The sequence below is a fragment of the Dama dama genome, chromosome 18 (assembly GCF_033118175.1).
Source record: "Dama dama isolate Ldn47 chromosome 18, ASM3311817v1, whole genome shotgun sequence".
NCBI lineage: Eukaryota > Metazoa > Chordata > Mammalia > Artiodactyla > Cervidae > Dama > Dama dama.
In genome coordinates this window covers 97,444,258-97,466,714 of record NC_083698.1, presented here as the reverse complement: position 1 = coordinate 97,466,714, position 22,457 = coordinate 97,444,258, and the positions used below count along the sequence as shown (strand labels likewise).

The window sequence follows — 22,457 nt, the reverse complement described above, 5'->3', positions numbered from 1 at the left end:
CTGGTCCAGGAACTGAGATACCGCATGCTGGGGGCAACGAAGCTCATGCAACACAACTACTGAGCCCGTGCTCCCTACAGCCCGTGCTCCCTAACAAGAGAGTAGCCCCTGCTTGCCACAACTAGAGAAAGCGCGAGTGAAGTAATAAAAAGCTTGTGTGCTACAACAAGGCCCAGTGCAGCAAAAAATAAAAGGCAACAAAACCCCATAAAAACCTAGTGACCTGGATGATGGTATTGGGAGATGGGGCCTTTGGGAGGTGATTAGTTCATGAGATTGGGGTTCTCCTGCATGGGATTAATGCCCTTTTAAAAAGACCCTAGAAAGCTGGCTTCCCCCTTGTACCATGTTGTGTTAGACTTTGAAGTCTGCAGCCGAGACAAGGGCCTTCAACCATGCTAATCTCAGACTTCCACCTTCCAGAACTGGGAAAATTTTTTGTTACAAAGCACCAGTCTATGATATTTTATCATAGCCGCTTGAGTGGACTAAGGCATCTTCCCAGCCACTGGTGGCTGTCAGCCATCCTTGCTGGTCCTTGCTTTGTTGATGCATCACTCCAGTCTCTGCCTCCATTGCATGCATCTTCCCTGTGGGCCTCAGTGTCCAAATTTCTTACAAAACACTGGTCATACTGGAATAGTGCCCACCCTACTCCAGCATGACCTCATTTTAACTCGATCACATCTGCAAAGCCCATATTTCCAAGTAAGATCATGTTCCCAGCTACCAGTCTTAGGACTTCAGCATGTCTTTTGTGGGGACACCATTCAACCCATCACAATAGTACTATAAGGAGTTTAGAAGAAAAGGAAGATACAATCCTGGCCTCAGGACTTTAACCTCTAGTGCAGGAGGTCAAGGCCTGGTGAGAACTGCGAGGCAGAGGAGTGGCCAGGAGCCAAGGACGCCTCCAGGTCTGGCTATCCTGCATTTTTGCCATGCTATCTGGCATCTCCCTGAGTGTCCTTTGTTTTGTGGGTGCTGTTTTTTCGGCCAGGTGTTAACACAGACAGAGTCTCACCGTCAGAGCCTCCTGCAAGAAGCAGCTGCCAACTGGCACTCCTGGGTCATCAAGGTGCAGAAGATGAAGGCCATTTACCACATCCTGAACATGTGCAACATCGACGTCACCCAGCAGTGTGTGATCGCTGAGATCTGGTTCCCGGTGGCAGACACTGCGCGCATCAGGAGGGCACTGGAGCAAGGCGTGGTGCGTTGTGGGGATGGGGGCGCAGGGGGTGGGGGGGGTCATGTCCAGTTGAGTGGGCCCTCTGCCAGGTGTTCAGATTGCTAGCCTCCTAGATCATGTGACCCTTACCTGGTAGGATTGTCTCTGTCTTTACGCCTTCGGTCCTTACCCAGTGTGTGGGCACATGTCAGAAATGCCTATTCTTCTGTGCTTGACCCACAGGCAACATTTCTTTGATCTTAGCAAGAATGTACTGGGCACTGATGTGCTGTCATTCCATTAGCTTTGTCGGGCTGGAAAGACAGATAACCAGACACCTGCAACAATAGCCAGAACGCAGGGAGTGGCTGGCTCCCCACGCCTGCCGCTGTGCTAAGCACTCACACACCTGTGTAACTCCTACCGTGCTCTTGAGTCCTCTCTCTGCCCAGTGCGGGGCCTGTCTCATCACCTATTTGCCCCATTGAAATTTGGGAGAGGGTCAAGGCCATTAGGAATATAGAAACAAAATTTGGAAAGTGAATAAACTCTTGAGAGAGTAAGTAGGAAGGAAGGGAGGAAGAGCAGAGGGCTCAGAACTGTGCATAACATTTGCAGGAGCTTGAGGATGGAGATTGCCAGAGAGTCAGGAGGAACTCGACTCTCTTTGACAACTCTCCTTTAAGATAAATTACATAAGTACTAACTTCAGATGATATCATGAGTCTCAGGTTAAGAAATTGTCCCAAGTTCACCGAGTAAGTGACAGGAGTTGGACTGTGATCCATGTGCTTACACCCAGCCGATGGCTTTCTTCCTAACATCTTCTCATATGTTCTTTTTGCAGGAACTAAGTGGCTCCTCCATGGTCCCCATCTTGACAGCAGTGCAGTCTAAAACAGCTCCTCCCACCTTTAACAGGACAAATAAATTCACAGCTGGCTTCCAGAATATTGTAGATGCATATGGCATAGGCAGTTACCGGGAGATGAACCCAGGTAAAGGAATCTGATGTGTTTCTCAACCAGGCAGCTTGAAATGAAAACTGAATAAGATTTATCACAGTGGTGACCTTGGCAATTCATTGCTTTGAACTGTGACATTCCTAAAATCTTACTTGGTTTTCTAATGCCCCAAATTGTCTTTTGAAATGGTGATTAGCAAGATTTGCTCCTTGACAGGATTTCACCTGTTCTCAGGCAGACAAATTCAGTTTTCATTTTCTTACTGATTCAGTGAGGGTCATCTTAGGCATCTTCAAGTCATATAGTGTTGTGTGGGAGAGATGGCAATGGGCACAGATAGGACTTTTACTCAGAAGACTGGATTCTCAGTGATACTGTATCACTGAGTCTGATTTGTAAAGTAAGGGGGTAGACCAGATGTCCATTAGCCAAGTAGTTCATGGTGCTGCTGTTCTCCAGCCTGGGTCTGAATCTAATTTGTGACCTGTATTGTAGGGTCCTGTGAGTAATTGCTGGAGGTGTGTGGTGCATGTGAATGGTTGGAAAACAAACAAAATGTGGTAGTGGACAGGGTACAGAAAGCACTTAGAGAGAGGAAACTGGTTTTAAATCCCATTAAACTTTGTGATCTTGGGGAAAGTCACTTTTATTGGTGGTGTTCAATTGCTAGATCATGTCCGACTCTTTGCAACACCATGGACTGCAGCATGCTAGGCTTCCCTGTCCTCCACTATTTCCCGGAGTTTCAAACTCCTGTCCATTGAGTTGGTGATGCTATCGAACTATCTCATCCTCTGTTGCCCCCTTCTCCTCCTGGCTTCAATATTTTCCGGCGTCAGAGTCTTTTCCAATGAGTCGACTCTTCACATCAGGTGGCCAAAGTATTGGAGCTTCAGAAGGCCACTTAGCTGCTCCATAACTCAGCTCATCTGTAAAGTAGGGAGTAATAATATTTACCAACTGAGGAGTTAATGTATGTGAGGGCTAAGTGAGTGTCAGGGGTGGGGATGGTGAGGGACGACAGAGTCAGAAAGACGCAAGGGACCAGCTTGTAGGTCATGGAGCCTGGTAGGGAAATCTTTGATGTGGCTGAAAGAATGTTGGGAGGACTCAGGCCGCTGTGATCTCACTTCTACAGCTCCCTACACCATCATCACTTTCCCCTTCCTGTTCGCCGTGATGTTTGGAGACTGTGGTCATGGAACTGTGATGTTCCTGGCAGCCCTTTGGATGGTCCTTAATGAGAAACACTTGCTCGCTCAAAAGTCGACCAATGAGGTGGGTGCCCATCAACTGTCTCACTTGTTTCCTTGGAGGTTATAAGTAGAATATGAAAAATGTGTCTGTTGTTTTCACTGTGGAAATAACATGTTTTGAAAAGTAAGGGAAAGATGGAAAGTTAAAAAAGGGACTAGAATTCAGCATAAAAATTCCTGGCCAAAGGTAAATCCTTTGGATGGTTTGGTACAGTACCATCTTTGTTTATTGTATATTTTTCAACGAAGTATTGATCTTTTCCTTTACTTTTCTTTCCAACATTGATTTTTTTCCCCCTTTGATTAGAAAAGTGATATATGTTTCTTGTAAAAATTGGGAAAATACAATAATCTAACTACCTAGAGAAAATTACAATTAATGCCTTTTTTCTGTGCTTATACACAAGTATATAATTTTCTAAAATTGAGATGAAATAGTCCATGTTAATTTGTAGCTTGCTTTTTTTTTTTTTCACTCAAAATATCACAACTATTTTTTCATGGCAGAGCCCTTCTACAATCAGCCCATTCTCAGTGTCTTTATGTAACACTGAGAAATCCTGAATATCATGTCTTCACATCAGTTCACACTTGAAATTTACATATTTTCCATGAAGTCCCTTCACAGTATTGTGAAGATTGGGATAACTCAAGCCTGCATTGTGTCAACTTAATCAATTCAGTTCAGTCATGTCTGACTCATTGTGACCTCATGGACTGCAACACGCCAGGCTTCCCTGTCCATCACCAACTCCCAGAGCTTGCTCAAACTCATGTCCATTGAGTCGGTGATGCCATCCAACCATCTCATCCTCTGTCATCCCCTTCTCCTCCTGCCTTCAATCTTTCTCAGCATCAGGGTCTTTCCCAATGAGTCAGTTCTTCGCATCAGGTGGCCAAAGTATTGGAGCTTCAGCATCAGTCCTTCCAGTGAATATTCAGGACTAATTTCCTTTAGGATGGACTGGTTGGATCTCCTTGCAGTCCAAGGGACTCTCAAGAGTCTTCTCCAGCACCACAGTTCAAAAGCATCAATTCTTTGGTGCTCAGCTTTCTTTATGGTTAATCAGTTAGTATCACTTTGTGTCCATTGTGGTACAATTTATAAGCTGGATGCATACCTTTTAACTCTATCCTGAATTTTAAGAATACCTGCCATCTTTAATACTAGTTGACTTAAGTCAAGCTAGTTCAATGATGTCATAGCTAGTCAAATCATAAACAGGGTTAGTGGGAGAATCAACCTATGTCCAATAGTGTTTTCCATGACAAGCATCTTGACAGATATGCTTTCCTATAATTAATATTTAAAGTCTCATACTTAAGCAGTTTTGAGAATGACTGATATATATCAACCAGTCTTACAGAAAGTGCTTTCCTTTTCTTAGTGGATGTGCTTAGAGACTCAGCATTATCAGTAAAAGTGACATGTTAGTCCTTAGTCATGTCTGACTCTTTGCAACCCCATGGACTGTAGCTCGCCAGGCTCCTCTGTCCATGGGATTCTCTAGGCAAGAATACTGGAGTGGGTTGCCATTCCCTTTTCCAGGGGCCCTTCCTGAGTCGGATCGAAGCGAGGTCTACTGTATTGCCAGCAGATTCTTTACCGTCTGAGCCACCAGAGAGGCCCCCTCAATGTCACAAGTGTAGGTTTGACTCGAATACAATTTAGCAGCGTAAGTGGCAGCTCTGTTCTTGTCTCCTGGAAGGAGTAAGACAGCAGTTGCTCACTTTCAAGCGCATTCGTTACAGCGGACACTTTTCTTCAGTTACATTTTCTAACCAAGGCTGAATTAAAGGCTGTGAGGCTATGTGGTTTGTTTCCACAATAACTGCCATTTCAGGACTTTTCTGGATCAGCTCTAGAAGCTCAGGAAGACCCGGGTGGGTGTGCCCTTTCTGTCTGGATCACTTTGACCCCCGCCTGGTGGCCGACACGGCCCCTCTGTGCAGGACGCCTGGGTCTTGGCTGCAGCTGTCCGGTGGTGCTGGGGGCCTCCTTAAAACTCGTCTCTGGGGTCTGGTTCAGAGCTCGCTGACGGTTGTCCTCTGACTTCCTGGGGCCAGATTTGGAACACCTTCTTCCATGGGCGGTACCTCATCCTCCTCATGGGCATCTTCTCCATCTACACGGGCTTGATCTACAACGACTGCTTCTCCAAGTCTTTGAACATCTTCGGCTCTTCCTGGAGTGTCCAACCCATGTTCAGAAATGGCACATGGAGGTAAGTTGGGACAGAGGTGGGTCACTCACTGGTCATCCAGGTGGACTCAGTTTGCATGCCCGGGGCCTTCTGTGCCTCATTCTGCTCAGAGGTGTGCCCACCAATTGAACAAATACTTCAGCGTTATCTATGGAGTGTGAGACCTTGTGTCACTTCCTCAGTTAACTGTGCTGGTCACTGTAATGCATGGAAAGTTTTTTCAAAACTTCAGTCAAATTGTGTAGGTATCCTGGAATGCATCCCACTCCCAGGCAGTGTTGTGAAAACAAGGGTGGGTCAGGTATAAACTGGGCATCAGAGTAGCAGTCATGAAAGCAAGAAGACTTTGGGAGAAGAAGGTGGCATTGAAACTTTCTTGCTTGGCCTGGAATCGGAAAGAGAGTGAAATTATGCATCCACGTGCTTAGGAGGCTTTGCTTGAAGAGAGACTGATGCAGGTGTTGAGCTGTATAAATGATTGGTTTCCAGTGTTCAAAGCCCCAGGCTTAGCAGAAGGGCATTATCTTTGACTGCTCAGAACAGCTTGACTGGTTAAAAGCAAAGGAAGAGGTTTTGCACTGCTCATTCCCTGTATTTGCCTTGCGGGTGACAGGGTGAGGAAGGCAGGGGATATTGTGGGCTGGCTGGCGGGGAGAAGTCTTGGCTTTAGGAAGGAGAGACCTGGAAACTCTCCGCATCCCCTCGCCTGAGGCACACTTCCCGCAGGCATCCCTGGTTATTGTGCCATATTTCAGACACACAGTCATCAGAATGGAAACAGCACTTCAGGAGTGGAGATTGGGGAAAGGGAGAAAGATTTTCGAGTTTGAGGAGTGGGTCAGTGTGATGAATTGAGGGAGGAGGACAGTGGAGGAGAGGGAGCTTCAAGGGAAACCAACGGGAATGTTGACGACTTTGTGATCTTTGGGGGACCCCAGGCTGCCGGCATCACACGAGATAACCAGGGAGCTTCTAGGTTACTTTACTGTTGTTGTTTTAGTAGCTCAGTCGTGTCTGACTCTTGTGGCCACGTGGACTATAGCCCGCCAGGCTCCTCTGTACATGGGATTCTCCAGGCAAGAGTACTGGAGTGGATTGCCATTTCCTTCTCCAGGGAATCTTCCCGACCCAGGGATTGAACCTGTGTCTCCTGCATTGACAGGCAAGTCTTTACCGCTGAGCCACCAGGAAATAGGGGCTACATACCAAGGCTGAAAAGCCTCAGGTAATGTTGCTCACGTCTGCCCCACAGATGCTTCAGGTCAGTTTCGGGTTTCTCTGTCTTGCCCTGGAGCATCCAGGGGAAGTGACAGGAGAGCACCTCGAGAAAGGAGAGACAGATGCCTGACCGGATGCACATTCATTCCTCCATGTTTTCTCTCTCAAGCACAGTAGGACTTTCTATTGAAGGCATGTCAAGGGTCTTACCAGCTTGCTAAATCTGCGCTGCATATTGTAAGTGGGGAAAGAGAAAACACCATCCATCTCATCCCAGGATTTCTTAGGAAAGATTCAGCGCAGGGTTCCTTTTGATGTGGAGCGTCCTAAGTGCATGTGAGGGCTTGGTGCTGACTGAAGGGGGGCTCAGAGGGGCTATGGTAGTGCTGGGTGTGTGTTACCGAGGCTCCGTGAATCTCCTTTTAGTCCCTCTGCTGGGTCCAAGTGCCCTGTAGTAGAGGACAGGAATGTTAATAAATAAATAAAAATGAAGAAGAAAACATTTTGCAAGATTCCAATTACAGATGGCCATGTCTATGGTTTTTTTTTTTTTTTTTTTTTTTGCAATTAGTATCCTGGAGAGATGCCTGGAAGAACAAAACTTTCATCCATTTGAAGACAGCTTGCTTACTGCTGCTCTTCAGGTTTGCACTCATAAGCATAGTGATAGACTCAGAAACGTGTTAAATTGGCAAAACTTTATCAAACCATGCACCCAAATTTTCATTTGCCCTGGAGTGTGCCTGGGAAAGGTCGGAGTCCTATGGTTGGCTGTCACTCTGTAAACGTGGGACAGAATATTGTTCTTTTGTGTGCAGGCAGATGACCTCTGCCCCCAATTCCAGACTTTTGAGGCCATGCCTGGACTGAGGCCCCAGGCTGGGTCCCATACCCACACATGGATGGACTTCAGCAGGGAGGCGAAGGGAAGCCACAGGCATCCATCAGAGTGGCAGAGGGCACAGCAGAGGGTTTTGGTTACAGGCTACAAGCTAAGTCTTGGGCCTGCTTACCCTGACAGTGGGTTAGAGACACTGTCACAACCTCCTTCACTGGGGACCGTGCACCACTCTCAGTAAGAGGCTATTAGAAGGGCTTTGAGGATTTGGCCTCAGGGAGGATAAGGGGAAGGTTAGGTCATTTTTGTGGTTTGGATAGTGTCCTTATCTTGAAATGTCCATGTTTTGACATTAGATATGATTGTGGAATGGTCTTGTTTTTGTCTTGATCCACCATGGTCACCCTGTGGCCTTATCTGATGTTCTGTGAAATTGCTTATGTTCAACGGCAGATACTATGGCTTGGCTGTGGGCACCAGGCCAATTTCCTCTTTTTATTTTGTCACACAAACACATCTCTGATAGTGAAATCCAGGCATTTGCACTGAGGCGTGCCTTTTGGACTGGGGTCTGGGTGTGAGATGGCCAGTCAGGCCCAGCTGCCTCCACTGTTGCTGAGAGCCTGGTCAGCGTAATCAGGCTTCCTGAACTCCCCGAACTGGGCTACAATACCACCACCACACTAGCTGCAGGAGGGAGGGAATGTGTTTCTAGGCAGCCTACGTTACCGACGTTCTGTTCTTCATCCTTTCAAATACTCAATCTTGGGTCCCTTCATAGACATGTGCTCTTAAAAACAAAAACAAAAAAAATTAAGCCCTAATGTTCTTAACCCCGTTAGGTTTGCACAGAGAGTAAGAAGTTCTTGCTCTTTGACATTTGTACTTCTGAGTGAGAAGGGGACACAGATTTAAAGGCAGTCAATGGACCATAATTTTAGTTCCCGGAGGTCAGGGGCCACGTGTGAAAGCCAGTTCACTCCTCCAGGATCAGCTCTTGTGCCCCCAGGGGAGATTTCCCAGGCTGGTCCCATGGCTGGATTTTATTTCTTCTATGCTTCCCTGGTTGTTCAGCTGGAAGAACCTGCCTGCCAATGCAGGAGACACTGGAGACGTGGGTTCAATCCCTAGGCCAGGAAGATCCTCTGGAGAAGGACATGGCAACCCGCTCTAGCATTCTTGCCTGGGAAATGCCGTGGACAGAGGAGCCTGGTAGGCTACACTCCATAGGGTCGCAAAGAGTCAGATACGACTGAGTGTGCATGTACGTATGCTCCTGTCACCCCTTCCCCTGCCTCTTTTTTGATGTAGGGTAGTTTTTTCTTTACCTCATCGGGCTGAGAGCCCTTGGGAAACTCAGACTGTGACCTCCTTGGGAGCCAGAGGGTATTTTCTGTAGTTTAGCACATAGTGCTTATTCAGCGAGTAAAAGTCAGTTTCTTTGTGACCCCATGGATTGTAGCCTGCAGGCTTTTCTGTTCATGGGATTTTCCAGGCAAGAATACTGGACTGGGTTGCCATTTCCTCCTTCAGGGAATCTTCCCAACCCCAGGATCGAACCCTGGTCTCCTAGCATTGCAGGCAGTGTCTTTACTCGCTGGGCCACCAGGGAAGCATGGTTATTTCTTAATTGAATGAAACAGTTGGTGAGTCACACCAACAGTTAGGCTTTGATTGGCTGCTTGCAAGTGGATGACTGATGTTCCCGTAGTATTTTTCCTACCTCTGGTTGATCACTGGCTTTGTTTTTGTTTTTCCTTTCGCTCTCAATAGCATGCAGGTATTGAAAATGAATCCACTGTTGCAGCTGGACCCAGCTGTTCCAGGAGTGTACTCTGGAAATCCATACCCGTTTGGAATTGATCCGGTAATAATGTCTTCTGAGGTTAAATATTATGTAAAATGTCTTGCTGAGGAGATTTCTTCCCCTCCTCTGTGTGGAGGAGAAGGAAGTGCTAGAACCTATGAAACCCACAAACATGTGTTGAGATAGAAGAGCAGGTCATGGAGGTGTCTGTGACACACTGCCCCAGATTTGAGTACACATCCTACTTGTACCCTGTATCCAGCCACTGGGCCATTTTCCCTGCAGTTTCCCAAACATCTGCCTCTTTCTTCTCAACCACACCCTTGGTGGTTAACAATTGCTTCTTTAAAAGGCACTTGTTTACCTGGAAAATATGCTTATTAGATAAGCAATTTAGCATCCTAGCCAGGTTCCCAACTTTGGCATTTTCTTCCAATGATTAACGTCTTAACTTTTTCCTAGAGAAGTATGGATTTGCTTTTATGTTTGCTTTATTTTACTGCATAGAATTAGAGTTTTAAAAAATGTGTTAACTCTGATTGGTTTATTATATCTACCTCAGTTGGATTTGAGCCAAACAAAGGTGTTCCTTTGCCCAAACTTCAGGTGCAAAGCGATTTCGAGGTCACGCACGCATGTTAGTGCAAAGCCACTGGTACTGTGGCTTTAGCACATATCACCACCAGGTGGCAGACTTGTGCTCCAAATGAGCACAAGCATCTGGACCTGAACTTGGCAGATACGGTTGATAAACGTTTTCTCCATGCTCTTTTTGTTGGAAGAGAACCTGAGACCACAGTTTTACTTGCTGACAGTTGAGAGGAATAATGTTGCTGTTGTTCAGTCACAAAGTCGTGTCCGACTCTTTGCGACCCCCTGCACCGCAGCACGCCAGGCCTCCCTGTCCATCACCAACTGTCAGAGCCTGCTCAAACCCATGTCCATTGAGTCGGTGATGCCATCCAACCATCTCACCCTCTGTCGTGCCCTTCTCCTCCTGCCGTCAGTCTTCCCCAGCATCAGGGTCTTTTCCAATGAGTCAGCTCTTCGCATCAGGTGGCCAAAGGATTGGAGTTTCAGCTTCAGCATCAGTCCTTCCAATGAATATTCAGGGCTGATTTCCTTTAGGATGGACTGGTTGGATCTCCTTGAAGTCCAAGAGACTCGCAAGAGTCTTCTCCAACACCATAGTTCGAAAACATCAATTCTTCGATGTTCATCCTTCTTTATAGTCCAATTTTTCACATCCATACATGACTACTGGAAAAACCGTAGCTTTAACTATACAGACTTTTGCTGGCAAAGTGATGTCTGCTTTTTAATATGCTAAGTTTGTCACAGCTTTCCTTGCAAGAACAAGTGTCTTTTAGTTGAGGGATCATACTGGCCCTAAAATTGGTTCTCTGATCTCTCCTCTCTTGGGGTTCACCCTCTCTTCAGTTTTGAGTTCTCCCACTTTCTGCCTACCTCCCCTCTCTCATAAAAACAGCAAGCATCACTCAGGATTGGTTTTTACTTGACACTTGCATTTTAAGTTTTATCAAAAGAGGTTAAGTCCTTGAAGGCTTGTTTGTAAGCTGCAAGGTGCTAAAAATAAATGCAAGTTGTTATTTTTATAGACTGGAAGGCTTTATCTTTGGTTCTAGGAGTTTCACGAGTAGCAGGCGGGCAGAGGAGGAGTATAGATGGGTGTGATTTTTAAGGTCTGATTGACCTTCCTTTCCTTTGAATATCATTGTTTCTACTGTCCTTTCTGTTCCCTTCACAGCCCCCATCTGATGCATCAGCAAATCCCATCTGCCCAATTTTGCTCCTCACAGACAAAGGGAGAATAGTGTATTTAACCTTTCAAAACTGAGTAATCCAGTCTCTGCGTGCATGCTCAGTCATGTCCAGCTCTTTTGCGACCCTATGGCCTCTAGCCTGCCAGGCTCCTCTGTCCGTGGGCTTTTCCAGGCAGGAATACTGGAGTGGCTTGCCATTTCTTCCTCCTGGGGATCTTTCCAACCCAGGGATCAAACCTGCATCTCTTGTGTCTCCTGCATTGGCAGGTGGCTTCTTTACCACTAAGCTACCTGGGAAATGGTTTAGTCTCTACTCTGCATTCAATTTTGTCATCTGCCCACTAGTTAGAGAGAAAAATGTGAGGGTGAAAGGCAAGGCGGGGTGTTGAAAATAATAATTTTTTTCCTAGTAACATTTAGATTTTTGAAATGTTTTATTCTTTTTATTATAAAGAAAAATAATACATCTTCAACACAATGAACATGAGTTTGAGCAAACTCCAGGAGATGGTAAAGGACAGGGAAGCCTGGTGTGCTCCTGTCCATTGGGTGGCAAGGAGTAGAACGTGACTGAACAACAACAATACATGTGATTAAAACTCCACATAATGCAAAAATTATTAAAAATGGGTTGGCTTTCTTGCCTTTCCTGTTCCTACAATCTGATTCCCCAGAGATAATCTCTTTAATAGAACATTTCTGTGCTTATATTATTAATAGCACTTATATATATTAATGAAGGGTTTGATTTTTACATAATGTAAATTTCTACAGCTGCATTGATTAACTGTTGAGCATCTATTTGTGAATCAAATTGCAAAATATTTGAGCATCAGAGCTGAGGGGACTTTCTAAAAGTGTTTGTAAATATTTTATAATAAATGAACATTACACAGTGGTTAAAAGCCTGTGATTTAGAATCAGAAAGCCTGTGTTTAAATCTTGGCTTTTCTGTTTACTTGCTATGTGGTTTTCAGCAAGTTATCATCTCTGTGTCTCTTTCCTCGTCTGTAAAATGGGTATAATAATAGTCCTTATAGAGTTTCTCCGATGAGTAAATGGATTTTATAGGTAAAACACCCAGAAGAGTCTGGTGCATACAGAATAAATGCCCCATTTGCTATTATATTACTTCTCCCTGAATGTGTAAATAACTTAGTCTCCCTGATATTTTGTAAATATGCTTCTCTGTAAAATGGAATCACTTAAAACTATCTCATAGAGTTTTTATTAGAATTGAATGAGATAAATATACTTAAAGGGCTTAGTATGTGCCTGGTACTTACCCATGAACACTTTTAGCTTTTCCAGGCTGGGTCTAAAGTGTACAGGTAACCCTGCCGTCACCGTGTTGAGTGATCCTGTGGGTTTTGACCAGCCAGGCAGGCGAAAGGATAAGCAGAGGGTGCAGGACAAGCCTGGTGCAGCTTCGATGCCAAGGGGGTTGATCAGGGCAGAAGAAGTGCTTTCCTGAGTGACTTTCTCAGAGCAAACATAGCTCTAGTGCCTTCTAGACTCTGGTCTCATGTTTTTTCTTTCTTTAATTTTGGGGAAAGTTACTTTACAATCTCGTGTTGGTTTCTGCCACACAACAGTGCAGATCAGCCGTACTCACCCACACACTGCCTCCCTCCCCTCCCCATCCCCGCTTCTAGGTCGTCACAGGGCCCCAGGCTGGGCTTCCTGTGTCAGAGAGCAGCCTGGCAGCAGCGGTCTGCTTTGCACATGGCAGCGTGTGCACATCAGTGCTGCTTCCTCCGTCTGGTCTCATGTGCTTCTTGTCTTGTTTCCCTTCCAGATTTGGAACTTGGCTTCAAACAAGCTGACGTTTTTGAACTCCTATAAGATGAAGATGTCAGTTATCCTGGGAATTGTCCAGATGGTTTTTGGTGTTATTCTCAGCCTTTTCAATTACAGGTAGGTTTCGTGATGAACTTTCTGCCTGTTGGTCTGACCACATTGGTGATGAGTGGTGACAGAGCCACCAGTTCGGTCCTGTGTCCATCTGTAAGTTTCCTTCCTAAAGTGTGTGAAAGTGTAATTGCTCAGTCGTGTCCAGCTCTTTGTGACCTTATGGCCTGTAGCCCACTAGGCTCCTCTGTCCATGGGATTTCCCAGACAAGAATACTGGAGTGGGGAAGCCATTTCCTCCTCCAGGGAATCTTCCTGACCCAGGGATCGAACCTGGGTCTCCTGCATTGCACGCAGATTCTTTACCATCCTGGGTCTCTTGGCTTGAGCTTGGACAAGCTGATTTGCCAGAAATGATACCTCTGTTTCTCCTGAGCTGAGTGCACCTTTCACCTCAGAAATATTAGAGAGTTCAGAAGAGACTGCAAGCCTGCAATGCTGTCCTTGTTGCTGTTTGGCCGCGTAGTTGTATCCGACTCTTCGCAGCCCCATGGGCTGCAGCCACAGTGTTCTGTGTGCGCAACCCGCCAGGCCTCAGGTGGTGCTATGTCTGGGCTTAGCCCCACTGCATTCGGGCCAGAGTGCCCTCAGATCCTGAATTCCACTTGGTATCATTTCTTCATACTGGCAGCAGCCTCTCTTTCACTTCTTTGGTGGTTAATTTCTCCATCTCTCCTTTCCATTTTGCTCTATCTCTACCAAAGCTTCTCAAACTTGTATATTTGTGCTAAAGTTGTAAATGCTTGAAAACAGCCCATTTAGAAACCCTTCGTGGACATGGCAGCTTGTCAGTATCCCCAAAACCCACCTGCCAGAAGGTCAGTAGTGTACTGCAGAAATGATGCAGGGTTTAGAGTCAGAGATTTGACATCCAGAATGGCAACCCACTCCGGTATTCTTGCCTGGAGAATCCCGTGGACAGAGGAGCCTGGCGGGCCGCAGTCCTTAGGTCGCAAAGAGTCAGATCCGACTGAAGCGGCCGAGCAGAGCACACACAGCGCACGTCACTGTGTGGTCATCGACATGTTGCTGGACGTGTCTGTGATCCACCAAAACCCACCTGCAGGAGGTCAGTACCGTACTGCAGAAGTGATGCAGGGTTTAGAATCAGAGATTCGACACGCTTGTAGCTGTGTGATCGTAGATGTGTTGCTGAACGTGTCTGTGATCGTTTTCTTCCGCAGAGTGGCAATAGAGGCGTCAGAATGGGTCAGTTACTGTGTAGTAACAAACAACTCCCAACTCTCAGTGCCTCCAGACCATGATACATGTCATGGTGGGCCACTGGGGGTGCTGCTCATCTTATCCTCACACTGGGACCAGGGCTGATGGGCGGCCACCTCCTCGAAGTTGCCTGTTGCCGTGGCAGGAGAGAGTGGTCAGTTACACACTGACTCTTAAGCTTCCACCCAGAGTAACACATGCCACCTCCGTTCCCGTTTCATTGACCAGAGCCAGTCATGTGGTGACCCATGTCTATTGGAAAACCAATAGACTAGACACATGGTTCTACCTGAAAAATAAGAACTATTTAGAGAATAAGCGAATGACAGTGCCTTGGTACTACTGCCTGCCTGAAAGGGCTGTGAGAATTACATGAGAGGTAAAACCAGGATAAAACCAGAAAGGACTTTCTGGGTGGACTGTGATTAGCATCGTGTGTCAGGCCAGCCTCAACTATCTCTCTCAATCCTGCTTTATCATGAGGTCTCCATTTTCCCTGCAATAGCTCTTATAATTAAAACTGATGTCTTTCTGACGTTTTACCTGGGGGTCCCCCAGCTTAGACTCGTGGGACTCTCTCTGTGTCTGAGAGCAGGAGCTGACAAACATTCTCTGTAAAGAGCCAGGTATAACCATTTTAGGCTTTGCAGGGTAGGTGGTCTCTGTCACTGCTACTCAATTCCAGTGTTGTAGTGTGAATGAACACTGCCACAGACAGTACATAAACAAATGAGTGTGACTGTGTTCCAGTCAAACTTAATTAAAACTGAAATTTGGATTTCCTATAGTTTTCATGTGTCATAACATATTATTCTTTTGCTTTTCCCCAAAACATTAAAAAATATAAAAACCAGGCTGTACAAAACTAGGTAATGGGCGCAGTTTGGCTCATGGGCTGTTGTTGGCCAACACCTGTCTTAGAGCATCCTTTTGAGAATAGCTGTCAAGCCTTGCGTCTGTATCCTTATGCCCTTGACTGTGTAGATATGAATTGGGTCTGCACAGGAAGCTGTGGCTGGGTCACCAGCTGTCAGTGTGAACCTGTTCTTTGCCTCATGACTTTACCTTCTAGACCCTGGTTCTCTCTGACCCTTTTGTACAAAAGCACCTTTCTTTCTCATTTTTCCATCCATGCATCATTACTACTTGCCTGGAGAGAGGATGCAGTGTTCAAAAAACAAAAAAAACAACACTTGGTACTTTGAAGAGAATGGTGAGTGATTGGCATTCCTTCAATGTTCTGTCTTGTATGTGTGTTTTCCACCCCCAGGTTCTTCAGAAACACTCTGAACATCATTCTGCAGTTCATCCCTGAGATGATTTTTATCCTGAGTCTTTTTGGATACCTGGTCTTCATGATCATCTTCAAATGGTGCTCCTTCAACGTCTTTGTGTCCCGGCGAGCCCCGAGCATCCTTATCCACTTCATCAACATGTTCCTATTTAACTACAAGGACCCTTCGAATGTACCTCTGTACCAACATCAGGTACTTCTGGGCTTTCTTTTTCTTTTAAGCATTTCGATTATGTCAGATCTCTCCTGCTCTTGGGTTTTGCAGAGAGTAAATTATCTGTAAGACTGAGCCATCTCAGCACCCAGCGTGTTCGGTTCTTCAGATTTCAGAAGGCCCTGATTGAATGACTTGTCCACATGCTGAGGGCAGTGCTCTGAAGCAGCTCCAGTGGTTTCTGTTTGGGTAATGCACCTGAGGGGTTATAGCCATGGGGTTGAAAATTGGCTTGTACCTTGTCTGTGAAGAAAGAGAAAAATAATCCTTCAAATTGATTGGCTTGAAACTATAAGTCTAAATAGTACCTTAAAATGGAATAATCTTTTATTATAAAAGTAAACTCTAGTTGTTGTTTAGTTGCTAAGTTGTGTTCAATTCTTTGAGACCCCATGGACCATAGCACGCCAAGCTCCTCTGTCCATGGGATTTCCCTGGTGGTCCAAAGGCTGGGTCTTTGCACTCCTGGTGCAAGAGGGCCCAGGTTAGATCCCTGGTCAGAGAGCTGGATCCCACATGCCACAGTCCAGTAGATAAATATTTGGTGGGCTTCCCAGGTAGTTCAGTGATAAAACAAAATCCTGCCAATGCAGGAGACACGCGTTTGATCCCTGTGCCTGCCGTGAGTGGACACCCCACACCGCCAGACTGACAGGTCTCTCTCTGCAGTGGGAATAGCCCATGATGGGAAGGCTGGCTAATGGGTCCACTGAAACGCTTCTGATCTCTTCAAATGAAGTGTGGTTGATCGTGTGTATTGATCATGTGTAGTTGATCCATATATTGATCATTTGTATCATATAAAGTATGCTGTACAGTCAGCTTGAAATGCTAAGAGCTTTCCATTTCGGTCTTTCAGCAAGAAGTCCAGAGTTTCTTTGTTATCATGGCTTTGATCTCTGTGCCGTGGATGCTTCTGATTAAGCCGTTTATCCTTAGAGCCAACCATCGGAAATCCCAGGTAAGCACCATCCACTTCAGTTCCCTCACTGTGGGTAGGAATGCGGGTTCCCTGGAAATTTAAGCCAGGGGTTTAGAGATAATGCTGGGTTTACCAGGGCCTGAAGGGCCTGCTGAGGTGAGGGTGGTGAGGTAATGAACTGGCCCACCCCAGGTATGCTTCCTTCTGTAGAGCTCAGCTTTTCTTTGGGGTCATCTCGTTTCCAGCATAATTGTTGTTCAGTTGCTAAGTACTGTCCAATTCTGCGATCTCGTGGACTGCAGCACGCCAGGCCTCCCTGTCCCTCACTGTCTCCCAGAGTTTGCTCACACTCATGTCCATTGAGTCGATGATGCCATCCAACCATCTCATCTTCTGCCAGTCTCTTCTTCTGCCTTCAGTCTTTGCCAGCATCAGGATCTTTTCCAATGAGTCAGCTCTTTGCATTACGTGGCCAAAGGATTGAAGGTTTCAGTATCAGTCCTTCTAATGAATATTCAGGGTTGAGTTCCTTTAGGATTGTCTGGTTTGATCTCCTTGCTGTCCCTAGAACTTTCAAGAGTCTTCTCCAGCACCATAGTTAGAAAGCATCAATTCTTAGGCACTCTGCCTTCCTTATGGTCCAGCCTAATGGTCACATTTAAATCTTATGTTGTGAGTTGTGCTTGGGGTGTGTGTGCTGAGTCTAGGGTTGGCTAATAATCTCTAGGTGTCTGAATGTGTTTTTCTTTTCAGTTAAAAATAAGTCTTATACTACAGGTTTAGTGTGTACTGAACATTGTTTTTCATAAAGCTGTGGGCTTTTACTATGTTATGTTGGGCTTCCCAGGTGGTGCTAGTAGTAAGGAATCTGCCTGTCAATGCAGGAAACATAATATGACAAGGGTTCAATCTGGGTCAGGAAGATCCTGGGGAGGAGGCATGGCAACCTATTCCAGTATTTTTGCCTGGAGAATCCCATGGACAGAGGAGCCTGGTGGGCTGCAGTTCATAGCGTCGCAAAAGTCGGACATGACTGAATCGACTTAGCATGCATGCACTATATTATGTTACACATCATGTGAGGAAACTAGAGGAGTAAACAAATTCAAATAAGTCCGTTCTTGTTTATTTGTGATTTTCACTCTATTTCTCAAACACCAGTTTCAGCCCACTTCCTCCTTTTGTCTGAATTTCTCCCAAGCCTCAAGTTTATTCAGGGGGTGATAAAGAATTTACTGTCTGCCTAAATCAAATAGGAATAAGGAAGATCAACTGTCCAGGAAGCTTTTGAGTCTAGAAATGACACACAGGTGCTGTTTGAAATGATCAGTCTCTGCTTCCCTCTGATAGTGCAAAAGATTAAATGGGCTGTTCTGAGATCACATGTATTTTAAGTGGTTGTGAATATATTTAGATAAACCTTTTTTTCTAAACTCTGACCTGGCCGACCTTTGTGTCAGGGATCTAGGTCGGATGAGGCTGAAGTTCAGGAGGTTCGTCCCTAGGTGGCGCCCTCTTTCTAAATCACCTGCCCCTCCCACTCTTTCCTGCCAGCCTTGACTAGATCTAAAGCCTGTCTGAAATATAATTTATGTGGGATATAAACACATAGGAAGGCAAAGCAAAGAATACCTGTTTATTGTTTGGTTAATTGGTGAGAGACCAAGATGATGAAGGAGAGCTGAGGTGGACCATTGTCCAAATAGGTGATTAGTGTTTGAAAGGAAGGTGGCAAATGTCTTTTCTGCAGACATAGATGCAGCTGTTTTTCCTAGAAGCTCCACCTGCCCGTAATCCAAGGGCTGGGTTCCTGCTGGCTGTCCAGAGCCCCGGGAATCTCAAACCATAGCTTGTCTTATTCTTTGCTCAGCAAAACTATTTAAATAGTGGTGGAACTCAAAGTGATGGATTTCTCCCTTCTCCCCACGGATGACTTGTACAATGGGGAAGGAAGTAGAGGTGTTTCTGTGGTCTGCCACCTTGGATGGTACCTCCTAGACTGGCTCGGGGGACCTGCTCCCAAGGACTGCTTGGAGGTCTGTCTCCTTGGCCCTTGGAGTGTAGGGCTGTGGGTTGATTCCTTAGGCTGATTAGGTGGTCCTTTCTCATGTTAGAAACATTTCCTCCCACCTCCATTCACGAGATGATTCCATAATGGAATTATTTGGCCCCTTCCCAGTTCCCTCTATGAAACCTTAAAGAGGCCCAATACATAGACATTGTGAACAGATTTGTTCTGATGGGCCTCAGGGGATGTGAGCAGAGGTCCCATTTCCTCAGTCTCCTTTGTAATACTATTATGCTGGGTCCCTGCAGAAAGCTAAGAAGAAACTATGGCAGAAAGTGAAGAAGTACTAAAGAGCCTTTTGAAAGTGAAAGAGGAGAGTGAAAAAGTTGGCTTAAAACTCAACATTCAGAAAACTGAGATCATGGCATCTGGTCCCATCACTTCATGGCAAATAGATGGGGAGACAGTGACAGACTTTATTTATTTTTGGGGGCTCCAAAATCACTGCAGATGGTTACTGCATCCATGAAATTAAAAGACGTTTGCTCCTTGGAAGAAAAGTTATGACCAACCTAGACAGCATATTAAAAAGCAGAGACATTACTTTGCCAGTAAAGGTCTGTCTAGTGAAAGCTATGGTTTTTCCAGTGGTCATGTATGGATGTGAGAGTTGGACTATAAAGAAAGCTGAGCACGGAAGAATTGATGCTTTTGAACTGCGGTGTTGGAGAAGACTCTTGAGAGTCCGTTGAACAGCAAGGAGATCCAACCAGTCCATCCTAAAGGAGATCAGTCCTGGGTGTTCATTGGAAGGACTGATGTTGAAGCTGAAACTCCAATACTTTGGCCACCTGATGTGAAGAACTGACTCATTGGAAAAGACCCTGATGCTGGGAAAGATAGAAGGCAGGAGGAGAAGAGGGTGACAGAGGATGAGATGGTTGGATGGCATCACCGACTCAATGGACATGAGTTTGAAAAAACTCTGGGAGTTAGTGATGGACAGGGAGGCCTGGCGTGCTGCAGTCCACCAGGTTGCAAAGAATCGGACACGACTGAGAGACTAAACTGACTGACTACACATATACAAGTACACAACTGATAAGGGCACATATTAGTGACGTATCACAACATGAACACACTTGTGTGACCAGCACTCAGGTGGAGACTCAGAGCATCATCAGGCCCCGAAGCCCCTTTGTGCCTGCTTCCTGCCCCTCTTGCCCCAAGGTTGATCATTATCCTGATTTCTAACACTGTAGTTAGTTTTCCCTGTTCTTGAACTTTATTTAAATGGAATCATGCACTGTGCCTTCTTTTGAATCTTCCTTCATTCGATATTATATTTGAGAGATTATATGTATATGATTGGCATATAGTATTCCCTTGCATGGATGTGCCACAATTTAGTTATCTATTCATGTATTGATAGTTGTTTTTCAGTTGCTCAGTATTGTCCAACTCTTGCCACCCCATGGGCTGAAGCCCGCCAGCCTTCCCTGTCCTTCACTGTCTCCCAGAGCGTGCTCAAACTCATGTCCATTGAGTTGATGATGCCATCCAACCATCTCATCCTCTGTCACCCTCTTCTCCTCCTGCCTTCAATCTTTCCCAGCATCAGGGTCTTTTTCAGTGAGCCGGCTCTTCACATCAGGTGACCAAAGTATTGGAGCTTCAACTTTAGCATCCGTCCTTCCAATGAACATTCAGGATTGATATCCTTTAGGATTGACTGGTTTGATCTCCTTGCTGTCCAAGGGACTTGCAAGAGTCTTCTCCAGCACCACAATTTTAAAGAATCAAAGTATTGGTAGTGTTTTTGGCTTTTCCAGTGTTAGTAATTAATACATAGTGCTGCTGTCCACAACCTGTGTCTGTCTTTTTGCACCTGTGTTTTATGTGTTTTTAGAAAGGTGCAAGTAGCTAATTTAAAATTAATTACTATTTTATTTCAGATAGTATCCAGCTCAGACATTGTGAGATGTTTATTAGGGGGTGTAGAACAGTATATTTTGAATGGGAAAAAGAGTCAGTGAGATTTATCAAGTCCCCCAGATCACACTTCTACACAATTGTTTATGCTTACTTGAAACAATTTCAGGATATGTCCAGAGAAGGCTGGCATTTAGGGGATGGAACTAGAAAAATTTTCTTCCATTTCTTCTTTGATATTGTCTTCTTTAAGTTGACAGAGAAAATAGGATTTCAAGAAGACAAAGTAATGTTAACTTGAGTTCTTTTCCTCACCATGGAGCAAGGAACCACAAGGCCAAGGGAAAAGGTTGACCCAGAGCCCCCTCTTGATACCCGGCACCCTGGAATTCCTGTCCAGAGGGACTCAAGCCCACTTATGGGTCATACAAAGGGCCAACCACACCACTGGGTACCGCTGACCCTGGTGTGGTCAAGGAGCAGCAGTTTGTGGGGGAGTATGGGTGGGACGTAGACATCTGGGGTGGGAGTGCCCACACATGTGCCCACAAGGCCATGGTCCCTATGCTGTGAGATGAAATCAGAGGTGAGAAGGGAAGGGCGACATGCCAGGGGCAGGGCCAGCTATCCTGAATTTGCACCTGGCTCTCCAAGCTCTTGTGAGAATTTATTTGCCTAGATAGAAGCCAGAATATACTTTGTTTGGGACTTTGTTGGCTTGATTTATACCTAAAAATATTTAAACATGTGTCACGTGGACTTTCATTTGTACCCTGGCCTAAAGGTCTGCAAATATTAGGTGCAGATGTGCTGAAGACAGAAAGCTAAAGATGCTTTCATGCCTAATTTGCAATACCCTACCTGTGAAACCATTCTAGGAACAACTTTGGCCATGGGACAGTAAGTTTCAGGGTGACTTGAGTTCAATATTCTTTTCAGACTCAAGGATAAAATCAGGCCAAATTGAATGGCAACTACGCCTAGATTTTTTCCCCCTTGAATTCTTTTCTTAGCTATTAAAAAAAATTATTATAAGTTTTTATTTTTATTTATTTTGGGCTGTACTGGGTCTTCATTGCTGCATGGGCTTTACTCTAGTTGTGGAGAGCAGGCGTTACTCTCGAGTTGCAGCGCTTGGGCTTCTCATTATGGTGGCTTCTCGTGTGGAGACCAGGCTCTAGGCACACGGGCTTCAGTAGTTGCAACTCATGGTCTCAGTTGCAGCTCCTGGGCTCTAGAGCACAGGCTCAGTAGTTGTGGCACATGGGTTTAGTTGCTCCCCGGTAGGATCTTTCTGAATCAGGGATCGAACCCGTATTTCCTGCATTGGCACATGGATTCTTTACCACTGAGTCACCAGGGAAGCCTCTTAGCTCTTTTTATAAAGTAATGCTTTTATTTTAAAATGTGTGTCTGTGCTGGAAAAGTCATTGTCTAGTCCACCTGGGCTGTGTAACAAAATACCACATCCTGGGTGGCTAAAACAATAGATATCTATTGCTCACAGTTCTGAAGGCTGTATGTCCACGACCAGGGTGTCAATATCATCACCTTCTTGTGAGACCACTTTCCTGGTTTACTGCTGGCATCGTCTCTGTGTGCCCTTACCAGATGGAGCTAGGGGGCTCTCTGAAGCCTCTTTTATAAGGGCACTAATTCCATTCACAGGGATTCCACCCTCATGACCTAAGTGCCTTCCAAAGGTTCCA

The 22,457-nt window shown here is 45.5% G+C and overlaps 1 protein-coding gene across 3 annotated transcripts in view; it reads left to right on the top strand.

Moving 5' to 3' along the window:
- ATP6V0A4 (ATPase H+ transporting V0 subunit a4) overlaps positions 1-22,457 on the top strand; it is a 46,209-nt gene that overhangs the window by 16,918 nt on the left and 6,834 nt on the right. For all 3 annotated transcript variants that reach the window (XM_061166431.1, XM_061166429.1, XM_061166430.1), the window contains exons 10-17: positions 1,001-1,213; positions 2,019-2,169; positions 3,275-3,414; positions 5,460-5,617; positions 9,426-9,519; positions 13,042-13,160; positions 15,649-15,865; positions 16,746-16,847. In XM_061166431.1, the coding sequence (XP_061022414.1) occupies positions 1,001-1,213; positions 2,019-2,169; positions 3,275-3,414; positions 5,460-5,617; positions 9,426-9,519; positions 13,042-13,160; positions 15,649-15,865; positions 16,746-16,847 (1,194 nt within the window). The remainder of the gene's footprint in view (positions 1-1,000; positions 1,214-2,018; positions 2,170-3,274; positions 3,415-5,459; positions 5,618-9,425; positions 9,520-13,041; positions 13,161-15,648; positions 15,866-16,745; positions 16,848-22,457) is intronic.